This window comes from Cicer arietinum, chromosome 6 (genome assembly GCF_000331145.2).
Source record: "Cicer arietinum cultivar CDC Frontier isolate Library 1 chromosome 6, Cicar.CDCFrontier_v2.0, whole genome shotgun sequence".
In the NCBI taxonomy this organism is placed as follows: Eukaryota; Viridiplantae; Streptophyta; class Magnoliopsida; order Fabales; family Fabaceae; genus Cicer; species Cicer arietinum.
In genome coordinates, this window is record NC_021165.2 from 6,729,492 (window position 1) to 6,746,955 (window position 17,464).

At 32.3% G+C, this 17,464-nt stretch overlaps 3 protein-coding genes across 3 annotated transcripts in view; 1 reads left to right on the forward strand and 2 right to left on the reverse strand.

The window, feature by feature from the left end:
• The window catches only part of LOC101507520 (lipase-like PAD4), a 6,128-nt gene extending 491 nt beyond the window's left edge, over positions 1-5,637 (forward strand). Inside the window, 3 exon segments of the mRNA XM_012716750.3 lie at positions 1-187; positions 3,407-4,135; positions 4,675-5,637. The exon segment at positions 1-187 is cut by the window's left edge and continues 23 nt beyond it. Of these exon segments, the coding sequence (XP_012572204.1) occupies positions 1-187; positions 3,407-4,135; positions 4,675-5,490 (1,732 nt within the window). The 3' untranslated portion in view covers positions 5,491-5,637.
• A 727-nt stretch (positions 5,638-6,364) lies between these two features.
• Positions 6,365-8,976, reverse strand: LOC101507833 (F-box protein At5g39450-like). The gene is made up of 2 exons (XM_004503851.4): positions 8,654-8,976; positions 6,365-8,420 (listed from the first exon to the last, which is right to left on the reverse strand). Exon 2 carries the CDS (start codon positions 8,146-8,148, stop codon positions 6,481-6,483), a length of 1,668 nt encoding a protein of 555 aa, XP_004503908.1. The 5' UTR covers positions 8,149-8,420; positions 8,654-8,976; the 3' UTR covers positions 6,365-6,480.
• Positions 8,977-9,723: 747 nt separating this feature from the next.
• LOC101508370 (protein CHROMATIN REMODELING 24) lies at positions 9,724-17,464 on the reverse strand. Its single transcript, XM_004503853.4, has 26 exons — positions 17,281-17,464; positions 17,095-17,199; positions 16,920-17,012; positions 16,712-16,804; positions 16,503-16,595; positions 16,300-16,392; positions 15,587-16,194; positions 15,366-15,496; positions 15,208-15,262; positions 14,845-14,973; positions 14,215-14,322; positions 14,031-14,086; positions 13,871-13,961; positions 13,172-13,309; positions 13,009-13,086; positions 12,669-12,875; positions 12,511-12,582; positions 12,170-12,250; positions 11,970-12,088; positions 11,706-11,817; positions 11,486-11,554; positions 11,280-11,374; positions 10,938-11,063; positions 10,599-10,667; positions 10,260-10,392; positions 9,724-10,076 (listed from the first exon to the last, which is right to left on the reverse strand). The coding sequence occupies exons 1-26, from the start codon at positions 17,387-17,389 to the stop codon at positions 9,924-9,926; spliced, it is 3,216 nt and encodes a 1,071-aa protein (XP_004503910.1). The 5' UTR covers positions 17,390-17,464; the 3' UTR covers positions 9,724-9,923.

The following is a 17,464-nucleotide window of genomic DNA, read 5'->3' on the forward strand; positions in this document are numbered from 1 at the left end:
CGTGTATGTAGCTTTCTCCGGCGTTCAAATGGCCGGCGGGTCGGATCCAAGTTGGAGTAAGATGGTGGCGTTGGAAAGCATAGGTGGTGTGCCGTTGTTTTCGTCGGGTCGGAATAAGGAAGCGGTGATGGTTCACGCCGGGATGCTCAATCTCTTTTCTTCCCTTTTCAATTCTATCCAAAACCAGGTCTGTTTTCTCTTTTCAATTCATGTATTTAATCATTTCATTATCACGATTAATTAAGATAAGTATAGATTAAATATTTTGAATTAGATTGTTGTGTTTTTTTTTATATAGTATTTAATCATATTTTGTTTTGCATTCTTTATATACATGCATGCTGACCTATTTTTGGGTGCTTGTCTTAAATTTTAATAATTTTTTTTTACAGGTTAAGTTTTATACACGGTTGATGATTGTTATGTATTGAAACGTTTGAAAACCAAATGTAGGATAGAACATGATCCAAAATCATGTGATTTATTGTTGTGTATTTTTTTTTTACACCACCTTGTATACAAATTATCCTCTAAATTTTTTATTAAAATTCAAGCCGAACACGTAGAAATAAGCCCACATGTATGTATATAAAGAATGCAAGACAAAAAAAGTTATTAAATACACCCCAATAAAAGACACAACGATCTAATCCAAATTTTTTGGGTGTTCTTCCATTGGTATATATATTTACAACAATGATATGTGAAAACCTTCAATTTATCTAATACTTTATTTATTTTTTTATTATATTATCAATATATATGTATATCACATTATTTTTTCGCTTTTTAAGATGTTGAAGAGGTGTACAGTGTGCAAACATAATTCTTCATATGTACTAAATAATTGATAAAAGAAAGCAAGAATAAAAGAATAAAAACATCGAAGTACGGTTTCAACACGATGTTTTTAATTGGTACTAAATAATTGATAAAATAAAGCAAGAATAAAATAATCGAAGTACGGTTTCACCACGATGTTTTTAATTAAAAAAAAAAAGAATAATGCTGCTTATAATTAAATACACAAATTTTCTATCAATACTCAAGTGATCTAGTTCTTTAAAATGTCACGTAAAATATCTTTAGTTATATTATTTAATGTTATATTTGCAACAATAATTTTTACATGGGCCACATAATGCTTTATATAAAAAAATACATACAAATCCCTTTAGCTCCACTAAAGTCTAAAATCCAATGCCTTTGCATGCCATCCCTTTATTTATTTATTTATTTGGTTCAATTGTTTTATTTTATTAATATAGATTAGCAAATAGCAACTGCTATAACCTAGATAAGAATATAGATTTTCTCACATATTCTTCATACATGAAAGTGATGAATAAATTAAAAAAAGGTAAAGAAAAGTGAGAAAAAAATATAATGCCCCGTTAATATGGAATTTCTTTTGATGGGATAATACAATATAATGGAAATTATGGAGAAACAAATACTGAGAGATGTACATGTTGTGTTACATTGATAAATAGTATTTTTTTTATAATTTTTTTAAAGAAAAGATAGAAAGAGACCTGTAAACTGAGGTGACAAGAAAGAAGTATCAATTTTTTGTGTATGTTCTCTATTTAATTGTAGGAAGTTAATATTTTTATGTTTTTATATTAATACATCCTTTTAAAAAATGTATTTGTTTAACATGTAATTATATAATAAATAAAAATAAAATTTAAGTATATAAAATCACTCATTTTTTAATGGCTTATAAAGTTTTCTAGTGGTTGTGGCGATGCTATAGCTTTCGTACAAAAAGCAAATAGTATTTTTGTAGTGTGAACATGGACCCTAGCCAAAACAAATATTTCACACTCATACTTTAATTAGTGCTTAAAACTTGCCATTATTACACACAATGAGATTCCAATATATGAAATGATTAAGTACTAAAACTAGTAGCAGTTGCCTCCTTCAACAAGGAGATAGTGCCATGAACAAATAAAGGTGGGAGGAGGATTAATTTTGAGAGTGAAAAATCAAATTACAACTAAAAATATAATTATACAACAATGAGCGATGAGCATATTGACCAGCACTAGTTGACTGGGGAAATGAACCGGAAAATATAATTTTAAATCGTGGAGTATTGCACAATTAATTAAAAATAATTAAGATTCTATTATAAAAAGGAATATTCCATGGGGTCATTACTGTTCCATTTAGTGTGTTTGAAAGGTATCATAAAGTTTCTATCTTTTGTCTGACCTGACTCAAGTCACTTGGGTGATGGGATTTTAAATAGCAATTCTTTTTTTTCATGATATGTGATTTGAGAATGATTTTGTTTTTCTTTCGTAATGTTGAATACAGATGTAACGAGGTAAATAAATACATGGTGATGGCCTTAGTTAGAGTATGAACAACATAATTTGAAGACCTTATAGATAATTATAATGTCTTAATAAAGATTAATGATTAAACTAAAATAATGTTAGTTTTAATTTTTAAGTCTTAATTTAACCAACAAATATCAGTATTATTAGATTGAACGTTTTATTTTAAATTTAAATTTAAAAATTTAAAATTGTATAAATTAAAAATGATAAAATTTATTATTTTTTTAAAATAAAATAAAAATAATATTTGCGTATCGTATTTTCTCTCCTTCAAGATTTTCTTGAATCAGTCATCATCATCATTATAATGTATGATAGAGATGTGAGTATAGATATAATTGTATGAACCATAATAGTCCTTGTTCAATTATTCGGGAGCATTAATACAAAACTCAAGTCGTGAGTGACGCACCGGCCCCCCACAATAATGAACCTTATCAAAATTAATAGAAAAATAGAATTGACTAGATCAATTTCATAAGTAAACTTAAGGCGTGAACAATGGAGTCTTTTGTTTTTGGTGATAGAGAATTCTTTATTAAAACGGAATTTATTATTTTTATCATAACACAAACTTATATTTAGATCAAATAGATTCATACATAATAATAACAATAAATTGAATAATAAATTTGATAATTTTGAGATACAAGGTACTATTCACAAGTTCAAAAACAATTTTATTCAAAAATATAAATTAATTTTCAATTTTTAAAATCATTTTTCTCTCGTACACAATTAATGGATCTTTATTCTTTGCATTTTAACGGTTCAAATTCAACCTCAAAATTTTGAATTTGAATTATAAAATTAAAATTTTTATTTGTTAAATTATCTGATCTTGACTCAACGACCACTCAAAATACATCATTCCCTCGTTGTTTGAATTCAAATTCAATTTCTTTTTTTGTTACAACTAAATTATTCAATTATCAATACTTATAATCCTGTTAAAATCTGAAAAGGGCAATCAATTTTTTTGTTCTTTAATTTGTTTCCTATGATGTTTTCACAACTAACAATTGAAAACTAATGTTATTATTACCATTCAGGTGTTGGGAATATTGAAAAACACAGAAACCAAATCAATTGTGATCACTGGCCATTCCATTGGAGGAGCTACAGCTTCTCTATGCACTCTTTGGCTTCTATCTTACCTTCAATCCATCTCTTCATCATTATCAGTCATGTGCATCACTTTTGGTTCACCATTACTTGGAAATGAATCATTTTCACAAGCCATTTCCAAACAAAAATGGGGTGGAAATTTCTGTCATGTTGTATCAAAGCATGACATAATGCCAAGATTGCTATTTGCACTCCTTACACCCCTCACTTCTCAGCTAAATTATTTGCTTCAGTTTTGGCACCTTTCCATGACTTCACCAGAATTTGGGAAACTTGTGGTGCAAGTAACTGAAAAAGAGAAAGCTGAGTTGTTCATTGCTGTATTGGATTGTTTGGAAGCTGCAACACAAATTGGAGGAGGAGATTCCTCAGTGCCAAATTTGTTTCATCCTTTTGGAAACTACTTTTTTGTTTCAGAAGAAGGAGCTTTATGTGTTGATGCTCCAGTTACAATCATAAAGATGATGCATTTGATGCTTTCAACTAGTTCTCCATCTTGTAGTATTGAAGATCATCTTAAGTATGGCGAATATGTTAACAGATTGTCAATGCAAATGTTGAATCAGAAAAACTTCATGCTGAGGAAGATTCCTAACTCAAGCTATGAGGCAGGGCTTGAATTGGCTATCCAATCTTCTGGCTTAGCAAACCAGGTAACTACTCTTTCATTTGTAAAATCTTCAAGTACCACAATGAAAGAAAGAAAGAAAGAAAAAAATACCCGAAAAGAGCTTATAAATAGTAACACCTCTAGCTTACAAGTCAATTTTGTAAGGATGAGTTAAAATCAATATAAAAACTTAATATGGTATTAGAGTTAATCCAATTTGATCACTCATCAATTATAAAAATGAGTTATAATCAATATAAAAACCCAATATTTTTTTTTCTATAATATGTTCACAAGAAAACAAAAATAAATAACTTCAAATACCAAAGTTCCATTATATTTTTTAAATTGCATTAGAATCAAAATCTTTGATATTACGATAAATCGCAGTCAAATGCAGCTTCAATTGAGATTGCCTTGCACTACTAAACTCTTAGAGATATAAAAAACTTTGACATTTCAGTTCAAACTGAACTTTCAAATCAGAACTTAAAAAAAAAAACCTATGTTGGTTACACCTAGTTTCAATTGGAAGAAGACAAATTTTTTACACTGAACAAGTTACGATGATGTAACCAACAGGAATCTGCAGCCATACCAGCCAAAGAAGGTCTGAAATCAGCAAGGAGAATGGGACCTTCACCAGTTCTGAATGCAGCTAGCCTAGCACTAACCTTAGCCAAGGTTTTACCTTATAGAGCTCAAATAGAATGGTACAAATCATGGTGTGATAAACAAGATGATGAAATGGGTTATTATGACTCATTCAAAACAAGAGGCTCTTCTAGAAGAGACATGAAAGTCAACATCAACCGTCACAAACTTGCAAGATTTTGGAACAATGTGATTGACATGTTAGAAAAAAATGAACTTCCTCATGACTTTGACCAAAGAGCCAAATGGGTCAACACTTCACAATTCTATAAACTATTGGTTGAGCCACTTGATATAGCTGAATATTATGGAAAAGGGTTGCATAGAGAAAAGGGTCATTATATACAACATGGTAGAGAAAGAAGGTATGAGTTTTTTGATAGGTGGTGGAAGAATAGAAAAGTTACTAGTGATGAAGAAAAAAAGGAGAGAAGCATGTTTGCAAGTTTGACACAAGATTCGTGCTTTTGGGCTAAAGTTGAAGAAGCAAGGGATTGGTTGAATAATATGAGAAGTGAAAGAGACACTAATAAGTTGGATATGTTGTGGAAAAAAATTGAAAATTTTGAGAAGTATGCTATTGAACTTGTTGAGAGCAAAGAAGTGTCTTTTGATGTTCTTGCTAAGAATTCAAGTTATAGTATTTGGGTGGAAGATTTAAAAGAATTGAAAGAAATGAGAGCAAGAGTGCAGAGGTTTCCTCAACAGTTTACACGTTTTCTTGATGGAGAAGTTGTTCCTTAGTACTTAATTTGGAATCAATAAGCTTAACTCATCGTGAGCCTTTTGTGTATGTATCAGAAATTGCTCCTTCTGCTAAATAACTCCTTTTTGTTATGAGTTAGGAATGTAATATCAACAATTACTAATATATCAAATTATCATCTGAAAGTCTGATTGTCACTAAAGTAGAAAGGGGTGAAAAAGAAAAAAGGAATGAAACAATATGAAGAGCAAGAAAAAGATACGAAAATGACTTGAGTGAAGTTGCAATTATTTTTCTTATTTCTTAAAAGTTTGTTTGGTATAAATTTTCTACAGCAATAATGGTTTATGGGATGAGGGTGATATTCCTGGCCTTGCATAAAATTATACACCATTAGTACTGTGATTTTGATGAAAGATTCTGTTCTTAATTTAGTTTTGAATTTTGTATCTTGTAACTTGTAAAAGAATAGAACCTACCATTACACCATATCTTGGTAAGAGAGATTAAGTGGCTTGCCTCAAGATACACTATTTTCACTTTCTTATAATTTAAAATGAGTCTAACTCAATCTCACAACCGAATTGTATAAAATTTCGGCTTCTAAATATCTTTTGGCTCTCCAAATTAAAAGACCAAAATGTCCCAAATCTGAATTAGTTGGAATTGGTTGTCATCAGTTCATAGATCATTCTAATTGTAACTTCAATGCAAGCTGGTTAGAGTAGTCATAAGAAAAAACAGGCATGATACTTATTAAGCTATCTAACACAATATTTAAGTTATTATACTTATAGCAAATATTGAAGGGAACAACAGTGCTATTTGTCACGAGAAAAATCTGTCATGAAAATAACATTACATGCGCCACTTTTAAGAATCAACGATAAAATTTTCAATCAGATTTTGACAGAAAACACAGATCAATAGACAAAAATATTATTTCGGGACACATTGTGATGAAATATTTCATGACATTAAGCAATTTCCTGAGAGAAAATTTTGAAATACAAAAATGCTGACATATTTCATGGTAAGCCAAACTTTGGTGAAGAAGACCAAATGGAAGTGCTAGAAAAGCTTGTAAACACATTTAAGTTGGACTTCATCAAATATGAAAAATTGTTAATAGGAGGCAAAGAAGCTATCCTTTCTCCTTTCTTCAAAAGTTCTTGCAAGTTAACTCTTTGCAGGGTCAAAACATCCCTTGACTCCTTCCAAACAAAGGCAATAGTACCATTTTGAAATACAAATAGTGAACCAGGCTTTGATCCAGGGTATTTGAATCCATAACCATTTGCAATACCCTCACCTAAAAAAGCATGTTCAGCATTCAGTGATAATGAGTCCCTATCATTGTTCCAAGGAAATGGATCACATGAAGGCTCGTTGATATTCACTATAAACATTGATGAACCATTAGGATGCAATGCATAGTTAGTTCCTTCCAATATTTTTGTTCCAATGAGAAGTTTTTGTCCCTTGGATTCTTCATAAGAGAGCATAAGAAAAAATAGAGCCATTTTAGGCTTGTTTGTAGAAGGTTTTTTATGATGCCAACCAAAAGTTCCTCCCCATAAACCAGCATAGTCTTGATTTTTTGTTGGAACTTGCAATGGCATCTTGTAAAGTGCAAACCAATTTTTGTTCATATTTGGCCATCCTCGAAAAGAAGATAACTTTGCATTTAAGGCCCTTAATGTTAGCCTTAGTGAGTCACTTGATCTGAGAAACTCTTGAATCCTTGCATGCTTTTTCTCATGGTTTGTGCTGTGTTGGTGATCAATATTGACAACACTGCAATCAATTGTACTAGTTCGATCGTCTCTTGTTTCCTCAATCGTGTTATGCTTCTGATCAAACCTTTGATGGCTTCTTGTTCCCACGATCGTGTTGTGTTGTTGATCATTATTGACAATGCTACAATCGATTGTACTAGTTCTTCGATCGTGTCTTGTTTCCATGACCATGTTATGTTGTTGATCAATATTGACAACATTGTCATCAATTGAACTAGATATTCCAATGATATGTTTAAAGCTACTCCAAAAATATCCACCAATACTTTTTCTTTTGATGCACTGTGTGTGACCATTCTCATTGTGTGGAGGAAAAGAGAAAGCCTTTGAATAATCACGACTCTTTGTTGATATGTCATCAACCTCTAATAATTGCATTGAACCAACAACTTCCCTTTGAGAATTTTCCTTATTTTCAATGTGAATACTATCAAGCTTATTCATTTGTGTCATCTGAATAAGGAATTCTCTTCTTTCCTTCAAGAGCACCAAATCTTCCTCAAAATTCGCAAAATCATCTCTTGATCTAGGAAACAATGATCTAATTTCCACATCAGGAACCTCTAATCTTACTTGACTAGTAGTTACCTCAAGCAACTTTTTTCTATCCCTAAAACCTAATTTGCTAAATGGAACCATTGCCTCATTATCTTTTTTCATAGATTCAACCTCAAGCAACAATAAATTACAAAATCTATTAACACATTTTAATGATCCATGATAAACACATTCTATTCCACTTTCCTCCCTCCCATGAAGAAAAAACATAGTTGAACCATCAAAATCACAAATAATTTCAAACACACATGACCAAAGAATAGGACCATGTTGAATCCCCAATGGAGGAATCTCTTGAGGAATTATTCGACACCCGATAACCGAAACAAAACCTGGCATTACACAAACAAGGTTACCAAGCTCAGGATTCTGTTGAACCCATATTCCAAGCAATGGTTTAACACTCAAAAGAAAACGACAAAGTGCTTTGTAAGATGAAACAAACACTCTCCAGTCAACAAGATCTTTGTGGGAAACTATGCATAGAATGTCACATTGATTAAGCCAAACCTTTTCAGAGGATGCAAGAGCATAAAGACTCTTGCAGCATAGACTGAGATTGAAAACCTCTCTTGGCAAAAGGAACCTTGAAACAGTGGCAAACACATCATCTGGTAGATAAAGAAGCAAACTTGAATCACGGGGATAAGGTAAAAACATAATGGATCTAACCCAAATATGATTTAATTTAATGATTAAAAAAAATGAACTTTGAGTGTCAGTGTCTTTGCTAACTCAAGAAATATATACATATCTAGTAGAAGTACAGAGGAGAACTGGATCTGGGTTGTTTACATACATCTCAGTCATGCACTCAAAATCAAAATTGAAGTTATGTGTTTACCTATGATGATGTAGCAGACTTTCCAGGATTGGAAAATGCTGTAACGCGTTTGTTGTGAAGTGGAGGTGAGTTAAGTCAAGTGAAGTCACGGTCTCAAACTCAAAATTTGCATAATTAAAGGTAAAAAGATTGCAATTAGCAATTTGCACACTCTATCTATCTGTCAATTCGACTGTGTCCTCTGTCCAGTGACTACAAGGCAAACGTTCGAAATGGGACAACCCATGTTGCGTGAAAATCTTTGGTTTTTGAGTTTTGTCGCACTCTCTCTTTTCACATTCTTAGAACTTAGAATGGTACAGGAGAAAATAAACGAATAAATGAGAAAAAAAATGGTATTTGATTTGACATAATGTATTAAAATACTTGTTGAGAAATATCCAAATTGGCTCTATATATATAAACACCAATGCATTCGTAGTCACTAAAAAAAAAGTAGAAGAGTTAATAATAAATAAATAATATCAAATTGGTATAATAATATTGGTTTCATACAAAAGTGTTCATAGTACAAAAATTTAATTAATGATTTGATTTAATTCTTGAAAATTATTTTCGAATCAAGTTTAAGTTAGAATCAATTTAAAACTAAATTATAAATATAAATTAATTTAATTTAATATTTTGAATAAGTTTATAGTTAAAATCAATTTTAATTAATTATTTGGAGAAATACTTTTGACAAAGATTTCGATTTTTTTTCCGAGAAAAATGTATGTAAAAAATTTACAATTATTTTACCAGAAAAAAAATTCAAGATAAGAATTTTGAAATTGTTTTGACATGAAATTTTTTAAAATAAAATATATATATATAAACTTTACGAGAAATTTTTTTTGATTATTTTTCAAAAGAAATGTTTCAAATTTTTTATATTTTTTTCGAGAAAAATAAATTTATGAAGTTAAAGTTTTTAGATAGTTTAATTAATTTTTGAATTAAGTTCGAACAACTGATTTATTTTCAATATGTGATTTAATCCGTCAACCATTTAATTGATTTTACTCTTTTTTACTATAGTATAGTCCAACTTATTTCAATTAAGTAAATATTTTGCAGACATTCTCAGCTAAAATCTTCAATTCAGCTTTCTTTTTCTCTTTCAGCATTGCGTAATAATGTTGATAAAAGTAACTAGGATATAGCATTTTCAGAAGCAGAATGCGATAGTTCAATAAACAATCTTCAACCAGTAGGTTGAAAAAACCATTTTCTACCTTAAATGAGGAAAAAGTTCTATTAAACTTGTTTCCTATAGTAAATAAATAAGCTATACATTCAACACCCTTTCAAATTCACCGGTAAAATCATCTAAATCAATCACGTTTGTTTGCTCCATCTTCAGTTTAGTGAGTTCTCGATTCAGCTCTGCAATATGTCTCCGTAGTTTCTCCCCTTTGTCAGGTAATTTAGAAATCATCTCCTGCATAAGTTTAAACGAAGAAACAAAATCCAGTTAGTTGCATTTTAATTACCGAATAAGCCTACAAGGAATGAAACAGACAACTATTAAATTTTAAGGAAAAATGGTTCTTGAAATGAGTATTTTTTGGGTACCACTGCTTGTCTTTTACCTATTCACCAATCAATTTAAGAAAAAGCATACCGTTTTTGTTAGCATTTGGGAGAGCCGAACAATTCTATCCTTGATTTCTAACTCGGTCAATTTACCAGCACTGCTGGGAGAAGAATCTTTTTTGCGTATATTAACATCCTTCGGATTAAAGGCAAACTCAGCCCTGATGTAAAACAAAATTGAAAAACAAGACAAATCAAAACCAAAAACATCCTTTAGCTTTAAAAAATAATATACAATAAATAATAGCATCATTATGATGTTGGGGACAAATGAGCTTAGGAAACCACAAAATCATTAAAATGAGAAAACTAATTCAGTAAAGGAGCGTGGCTGCAGAAACGCTAATCTAAATAATAGCATCATTACCCGTCAACAATTCGCTCATGTGAAGATGATAATGATGATGAAGTTCCAATATGTTTAGTACCATGAGTCCTGCAACCATTGTATTAATTCAGAACCATTGCATTAATTCAGACTTTTTGATAAAACAATTGCTTGTTTTCTTAGTTTTAGTTCCGGTCATATTAACATTTTGAACTTCGGCATGATTTTCTTAGTAAGCATTTTCCAAAAAATAATATGTACGGAGGAGCCTATCATAATTTAAATGCAATAGATCAGTTTTCCATTAGTGAAATCAAATGCTATACGAAAATGTCAGCAAATTAGCAATGGTATTACCCATGTTCATGAAGCATTTACCTTATTACTTCATCCTCAGGACCATCTTGAACTGGCTCTGTCTTGGAAAACAGCAAACTGTGGTGGCTAATTCCAGCTATGCCCTGACTTTTCAGGAATTCTATATGTGTTTGGAAAGAGCCATCCCTACCCAATATACAAACAGCCTTTAAAGATAGGAATTAACAGATCCAGCACAAATTGAGTTACTTCATCATATTTGTAAAATTTCAATAGAGATAGGAAGTGCAACGTGTGAAAGTTGTATCAAATGAGAAAAATGACCAAAATAATGTAAAGCAAGCAACAATTGATGCATATCACCATTAGCAAAAGAGATATTTCAAGTTATGGACTCATTACACTGTATGTTGACAATCGTGTTCCTCATCCAATTGCCGTTGGGTAACAGACACATCAAATCCTTCTTTTGGGAGGCTGAAAAGCTCCCTAAGATCCTGCAAACGATGAATGAAAGTTACAGATTAGTATAAAAAATCACAACTTCAACTGTAGATACGACAAATGTATATCTGAAAAACATATAGTATTTCTCAACAAACTTGTACCTGCTGGCAGAAGTACCGAGTTTGTTCTTTATGTTCAGAAACTGTTTTGAATAATCCTCCTTTATATACCTAAACATTATAAAATTCGAGTGTCAATTGATGTCCAAACCACAATGTTTTTGCCCATGCAGTTCAATCAAAACTATGCTAGATACTTCTCTTTATGTCCATTTCATTCATTAATTGATACTCTATAAAACATTTGAAACAGATAAATTACCTGCTTCCTATAGATCTTTTCCTCAACAGTTCCGCATGTCATCAGTCTATACACAATTACATCTTTCTTTTGACCAATGCGATATGCTCGGTCAACACTTTGATTATCAGTACTGTTGAAAACAGAAAGTAGAGGCTCTTTACATTCAACACTATGTATATCAGTACTGTAGAAATACTTTTACCAATAATACTGTTTTGCCATACTTCAAATAAAACTAGATCTAGTTGAAATGCGAAGGGAAAGCAAAACTTCAAGATGTACCTTGGGTTCCAAGCAGGATCAACTACAATCACACGATCTGCTTTTGTAAGTGTCAGTCCTAAACCACCAACCTGAGATGTCAACAGAAATATTGGAGCTCCAATACCATCTTGGAAATCCTGAAATCAAATGAACAATTAGTCATGAAAAAATAACACATGTAGGATTTAAAAAGGTTATTGAATTTGCAAAATACTTACATCAACAGTTTTTATTCTGTCACAGGATTTTGTTGTGCCATCGATTCGTAAAAAATCATAGCCTTTGGATGTTATGCATTCCTATGATCAATTAACAGAAACCTTTGAGTCAACTCCCAAACAGAAAACACACAACAATAAAATAGTGCAAGGAATCACAAGGGAAACTTCCAGCATCCTCTTGCAAATGACCTAAACTTGCTAAAGATTATGGAATCACTACCTATGCACATTTAATTACAAAAATCACCAACATACAAGAAACAGTGGAGAATTGAGTGGTCGACAGTTTACAGACAAAATAATTGCAAATAAATAAAAGAAGTTACTACTGAACTGACCTGAATAAGATTAAGCATCTTGCGAGTCTGAGAAAAGATAAGCACCTTATGCCCTTCAGGGATCAAATTATCCTACAGTAGATAACACTTGACTATAATGTTATACAAACAAGTAAACTACAAAGCATATACTGCATCCACATGACAGCAGCACTTACCAATAATGACATGATGAAAGATATTTTGCATGATACGTCATGCTCCTCTCTAAACTTATCAGTTTCTGCAACATCTGCTATATGCATCGCCAATTTTTCTGCAACATTAACCTCCTCTGGCTTTAGTATTGAGTCCATCCCTTCCAACACGTCCTCAGCTGCCCTCTTTGTCAACAGAAGTGGATGATCACATATTTTCTTCAAAATCTGACCCATATAAATATTTCCAAAAAATATGGAAAAGTGAGCCGTAACCAAACAAGATTACATATGAATATATGAAGTACAAGAAACACAGCCTAAAAAGAAAGAGAATAGTGAAAATAACATTCAAAATTACCGTAAGGGCAGCCAGTGGTGAACCATCAAATGCTGAGAGAACAATTTCACTCTTCAAAAATGCTTCATAAAGATGCCGCTACACCAAATAGAAATAAAAAGTCAACAAAACAAGTGTTATCTCAAAAATAAAAGGAAAAACAACAAAGAATTGTATACCTAACCTGAATATTGGTCAATCGAAGCCACACGATGATTTCTCTTTTCTGAGAAAGTTTTGCAGTTGTTTTTTCCGTATCTTGATTGAAAACCTCACTTTTTAAACGTCTCAAAAAGTAAGGCTGAATATGATCCCTTAGCTCCTATTGAGAAAGGAGGAGTGATACTCAAAATCAACACATCAAATACACTACCTAATTTTCTTAATATATGCGAAAATTAAATGACAAAAGGAGCTTATAATAGGGAACAAAGGTAGTACTCAAGTGAAAAGTATATCTTGTTGAGCCTCAAGACATCTACTATCTTAAGACACCAAGTTTTGATGTATCCAATTCCATACACTTGATGAGTTGATGAATAATGCGGTTCATGTATAAGCTAAACGTGCAGTAGTTTTCATTAAAATATCACAAAGCTGCCATCTCTACCATGTCAACATAGCCTCCATTTTGTCAACTTCATGTTATAATCTTTTCAAAGCCTAAACGTGAAGTCTACTGAGGTTCAGATGACAGATTTTTGTATATAAATATGAACTATCTTTTTTAATGTTCATTACCAATTTTATCTCTAATTTAACTCAAACATTTCAAAGTTTTTCTATTAATGTTTATTGCCTAGGGTTCATAGGTTATAAACTAAAAATTGTTCTTATAAGTATAGTCCAACTAATAATTAGATTTTGAAACATAAATGACTACCTTTGCTATAGATGAACCAATGCGCTTCTCTCTGTCAGACGCATTTTTATCATTTCCACGGAGTATAGGTGTTTCATATTTATCTTTGAACCTGAAAAATTATAGTTTCCAAGACATGAAAACCGTAGCCAAATTAATATTGCAAGAAAATGATTATTACCATTTTTTGTCACCAAGCAACTCGGGGCAGCAGAAATTGAACAATGCCCACAATTCCTGTAAAGAAGTTATAAGATTGAAAGCAATTAAACAAGATTGCATAATCAAATTCAAAAAAAGCACATACACCATTCTAAAATATACATACCAGCGATTATAAAACAAAAACATTTTCATCAAAATACCTTGAGATTATTTTGCAATGGTGTGCCACTAATGATAATGCGATGAGCACTGGGTATCTCGAGCAAACTTTTAGCTCTCTGAGTGCTTGGGTTCTTTATAAGGTGTCCCTAAAGTTAAGAACATTATGAACCAAATAATTAAAATTACCACCGTTTAGAGTATATTTAACATGAGCATTCTATTCAATGTCATACAATTCAAATTTAAGAATATTTATATGACCAACACGATCAAATAATCTTGAGTTGTCCCGCAACTGTGCTCACGTGTCAAATATGCAGAAACAAAACTGTAAGGTGGGTTTCTACTTAAAGAATTTCAGAGTGACCAGCCCATTCAAAGTTCGCAGTTTGTATGTTTGGATACATTATCAATGAGACAGCTATTACTTCTACATACTTTTGCAGTTTCTATTATAAATAATAAATAAGTTTACATGCAATTCTCTGCTCAAACCAAACAATCAATGACCCCCTTACCAAGGTAACTACATTAATTGCTCACGAATAAAGCATAGAAATTGTAGAGAAATAAATAAAGGTTAAAAACTACTGAGCAAAAGGTGAACTGTATGTTGACAAACCAACATTTGATCTTATAGGTTTTACATAGGATATATCCATTCTTACCTCATCAAGTATCATGTAGTCCCATGTAGGGCCGTCTTCACTTTCCTCGTCATCAAAATATCGGGACCCCTTTAAGGACTTGGTATTGTTGCGGACAATATCATATGTGGTGAGAAGAACACCTTTGTCCTAAAAGGATACATGAGAAAATGTAGTTTAAGATTGATAGAAACAAACAAATAAAAAACAATCATTTAAATGTGACGCTGCACAAAATAGGTTCCCTTCAAAATCTCAAGCTCGTTTTGAAGTCCACATACAAAATGCAAGATATTTATTTATCCTGCCTGCTAAAAGGCATGAGCATGAACTTAATTCCTTGACACATTTAATCAAACGGGAAAAACAAGAAAGATTGCATACCTGAAGTATGTACTGAAGTTCATATTCTCTGGCTTTTGCGCAAGTTCCAAAATATCTGCAGAATAGCATAAATTGGCAATTGTTGTTCATAAAGAAGAAAAGCTTTAATTTAGCATTTTAAATAAACTAGTGTTATGAATAAAGTCAGGAAGCCGCACTCTTTTGTCATCTCAGATAGACCAACAACGGCCAACTCTTTGATCCAATGCGGCAATAGTGTTTTTGGGGCCACAACCAATGCCCTTGTAATTAAACGGGAATGAAAAAGTCCAGCTAGAAATCCACAAATCTGCAAGAAAAAACCGGCATTGGTAAATCCCCAACTAAAATTGGCAAACTAAAAGCTGCAAATATCTTACTTCTCATTTCATTCCCTTACCTGCATTGTTTTCCCCAAACCCATGTCATCTCCCAAAATTCCACCTTTACCCCGACAATGCAATGACCAGAGCCAATTCAATCCTTCCCGTTGATGTGGATACAACATTTTCGCAATTTTAGCCTGCAACTTATATGTAGATTTTGGGCCATTCAGTGTTATAGAACCATCATTCTCCTGAACCGAGTCATCTGATTCATACTCAACACAACCACTATCGTTCTTTGTATCCTTTGAGGAACTGTCATGGGTGTCCTGTTTTGGAGAAAATGAGGATCCAGCACTTTCAAACTCCAAACCCTCATCTTCAACAATTTCCCTCCGTCCCACCAAACACTCAACAGGCATTGGCACCGGCTTCGGCTTCTTGCCCACTGATAGCGCATCAAACTTGGAGCTGAGCTCACTCAAAATATCCCTAATTTCACTCTTAGCCCCACTCTCCTCAATCTCAATCACATTTTTCCGTACCGGAACAGGCGAATCAAAGTCAACAAGATCATCAAACCTAGGCTCCTCAACTGCCACGTTTTTTCCAGCATCTACGTCAGCAACCTTGCAAAGACGACGTCTCCCTTGCACCTTAACCTTCGTCTTCTTTTCCACCTCTAAAATATTTGATAAACAATTAACGTAATGATCATGAAATCAATAATTCAAGTGAAGCAGGCAAGAAAACACTTACTAAGTGAACAATTACAAGAAAAACTTACTAAGTGAACAATTATCAAAAAACATTGGAACGTCATTGGGAAGAGAAGCTTCTTCATCCTTAACTGGTTGATGATTCTCCAGATAGTTTTGACCTAATAAATCAAATAAGGTATGAAACTCAGAAATGAAATGAAAATATATATAATAAATAATGCAATAATCATTAAATCAATTGAAGTGAAGCAGAAAAGAAAACACTTACCAAGAGAATGATTATCCAAAAACTGTGGAACCTCGTTGGGAAGAAAAGCTTCTCCTACCTTAACTGGTTGACGATTTCCTCGAAAATTTTGACCTAACAATGGATAAACGTATGTAACTCAGAAATGAAATGCAATGATTATATATATAGCAATAATAATGCAATGATCAAGAAATTAATTGAAGAGAAGGAGACAAGAAAATACTTACGAAGTGAACAATCATCAAAAAACTGTTGAACTTCATTGCGACAAGGAGCCTCTTCTACATTATCTGGTTGGCGATTCTCCGGAGAAACTTGGCCTAGTAATCGAATAACCAAAGTAACTCAGAAATAACAATAATACTAATACAACAACAACAATAACGATGATGATGATGAAATCAGTTGAAGTGAAGCAGAGATGAAAACACTTACTACGAGCACGATTATCGAAAAACTGAGGAACCTCGTTGCGAATAAGAGTTTCTTCTACATTAACAGGTTGATTATTCTCCGGAGAAATTTGACCTAAGAATCGAATAACATATTTAACTCATAAATAAAATGAAAAATGAAATGCGATAATGAGAGAATAGAATACAAGTAATACCGATTGGAGAATCGAAGTCGGTAATAGCAGAAAACTGAGGAATAGTATCATCGTTATCTTGCGGAACGACGCTTCGTCGGGGTTGAATCGGTGTTTCGTATTCATCTGGGGAGAAAAAAGAAAGAGTAGAGTGTGATTGAAAAATGAAGTGAAGAAAGTTAGAAAACAAGAAAATAGTAACAGTACCATTAGCGATGGGTTTGGAAGAGGGTTTTGGAGGTGCAGATAAATCTTGAAGGAAGCGATAGTGACTATCGTTGAGGCTAAGAGGTTTCTTGACGCTCTTGTTCGCCATTGATTTTGAATTCAAAACAGAAATGGGATTTTCCAATCAGATCAATACATAAGGTGGTGTGGATCGTCTTATATA

Excerpts from the sequence above, each read along its gene's own strand:
- LOC101507833 (XM_004503851.4), bottom strand. The coding sequence starts at position 8,148 with ATGCCAGGTTTTGTTTCGGTTATCGGGTGTCGAATAATTCCTCAAGAG.
- LOC101508370 (XM_004503853.4), bottom strand. The coding sequence starts at position 17,389 with ATGGCGAACAAGAGCGTCAAGAAACCTCTTAGCCTCAACGATAGTCAC. Across the intron at positions 12,089-12,169 it reads ACAGAATAAAAACTGTTGAT|GATTTCCAAGATGGTATTGG; the intron begins GTAAGTATTTTG and ends ATTTGATTTCAG. Across the intron at positions 11,064-11,279 it reads CACGATTGTCAACATACAGT|GGATGGCTCTTTCCAAACAC; the intron begins GTAATGAGTCCA and ends TATATTGGGTAG.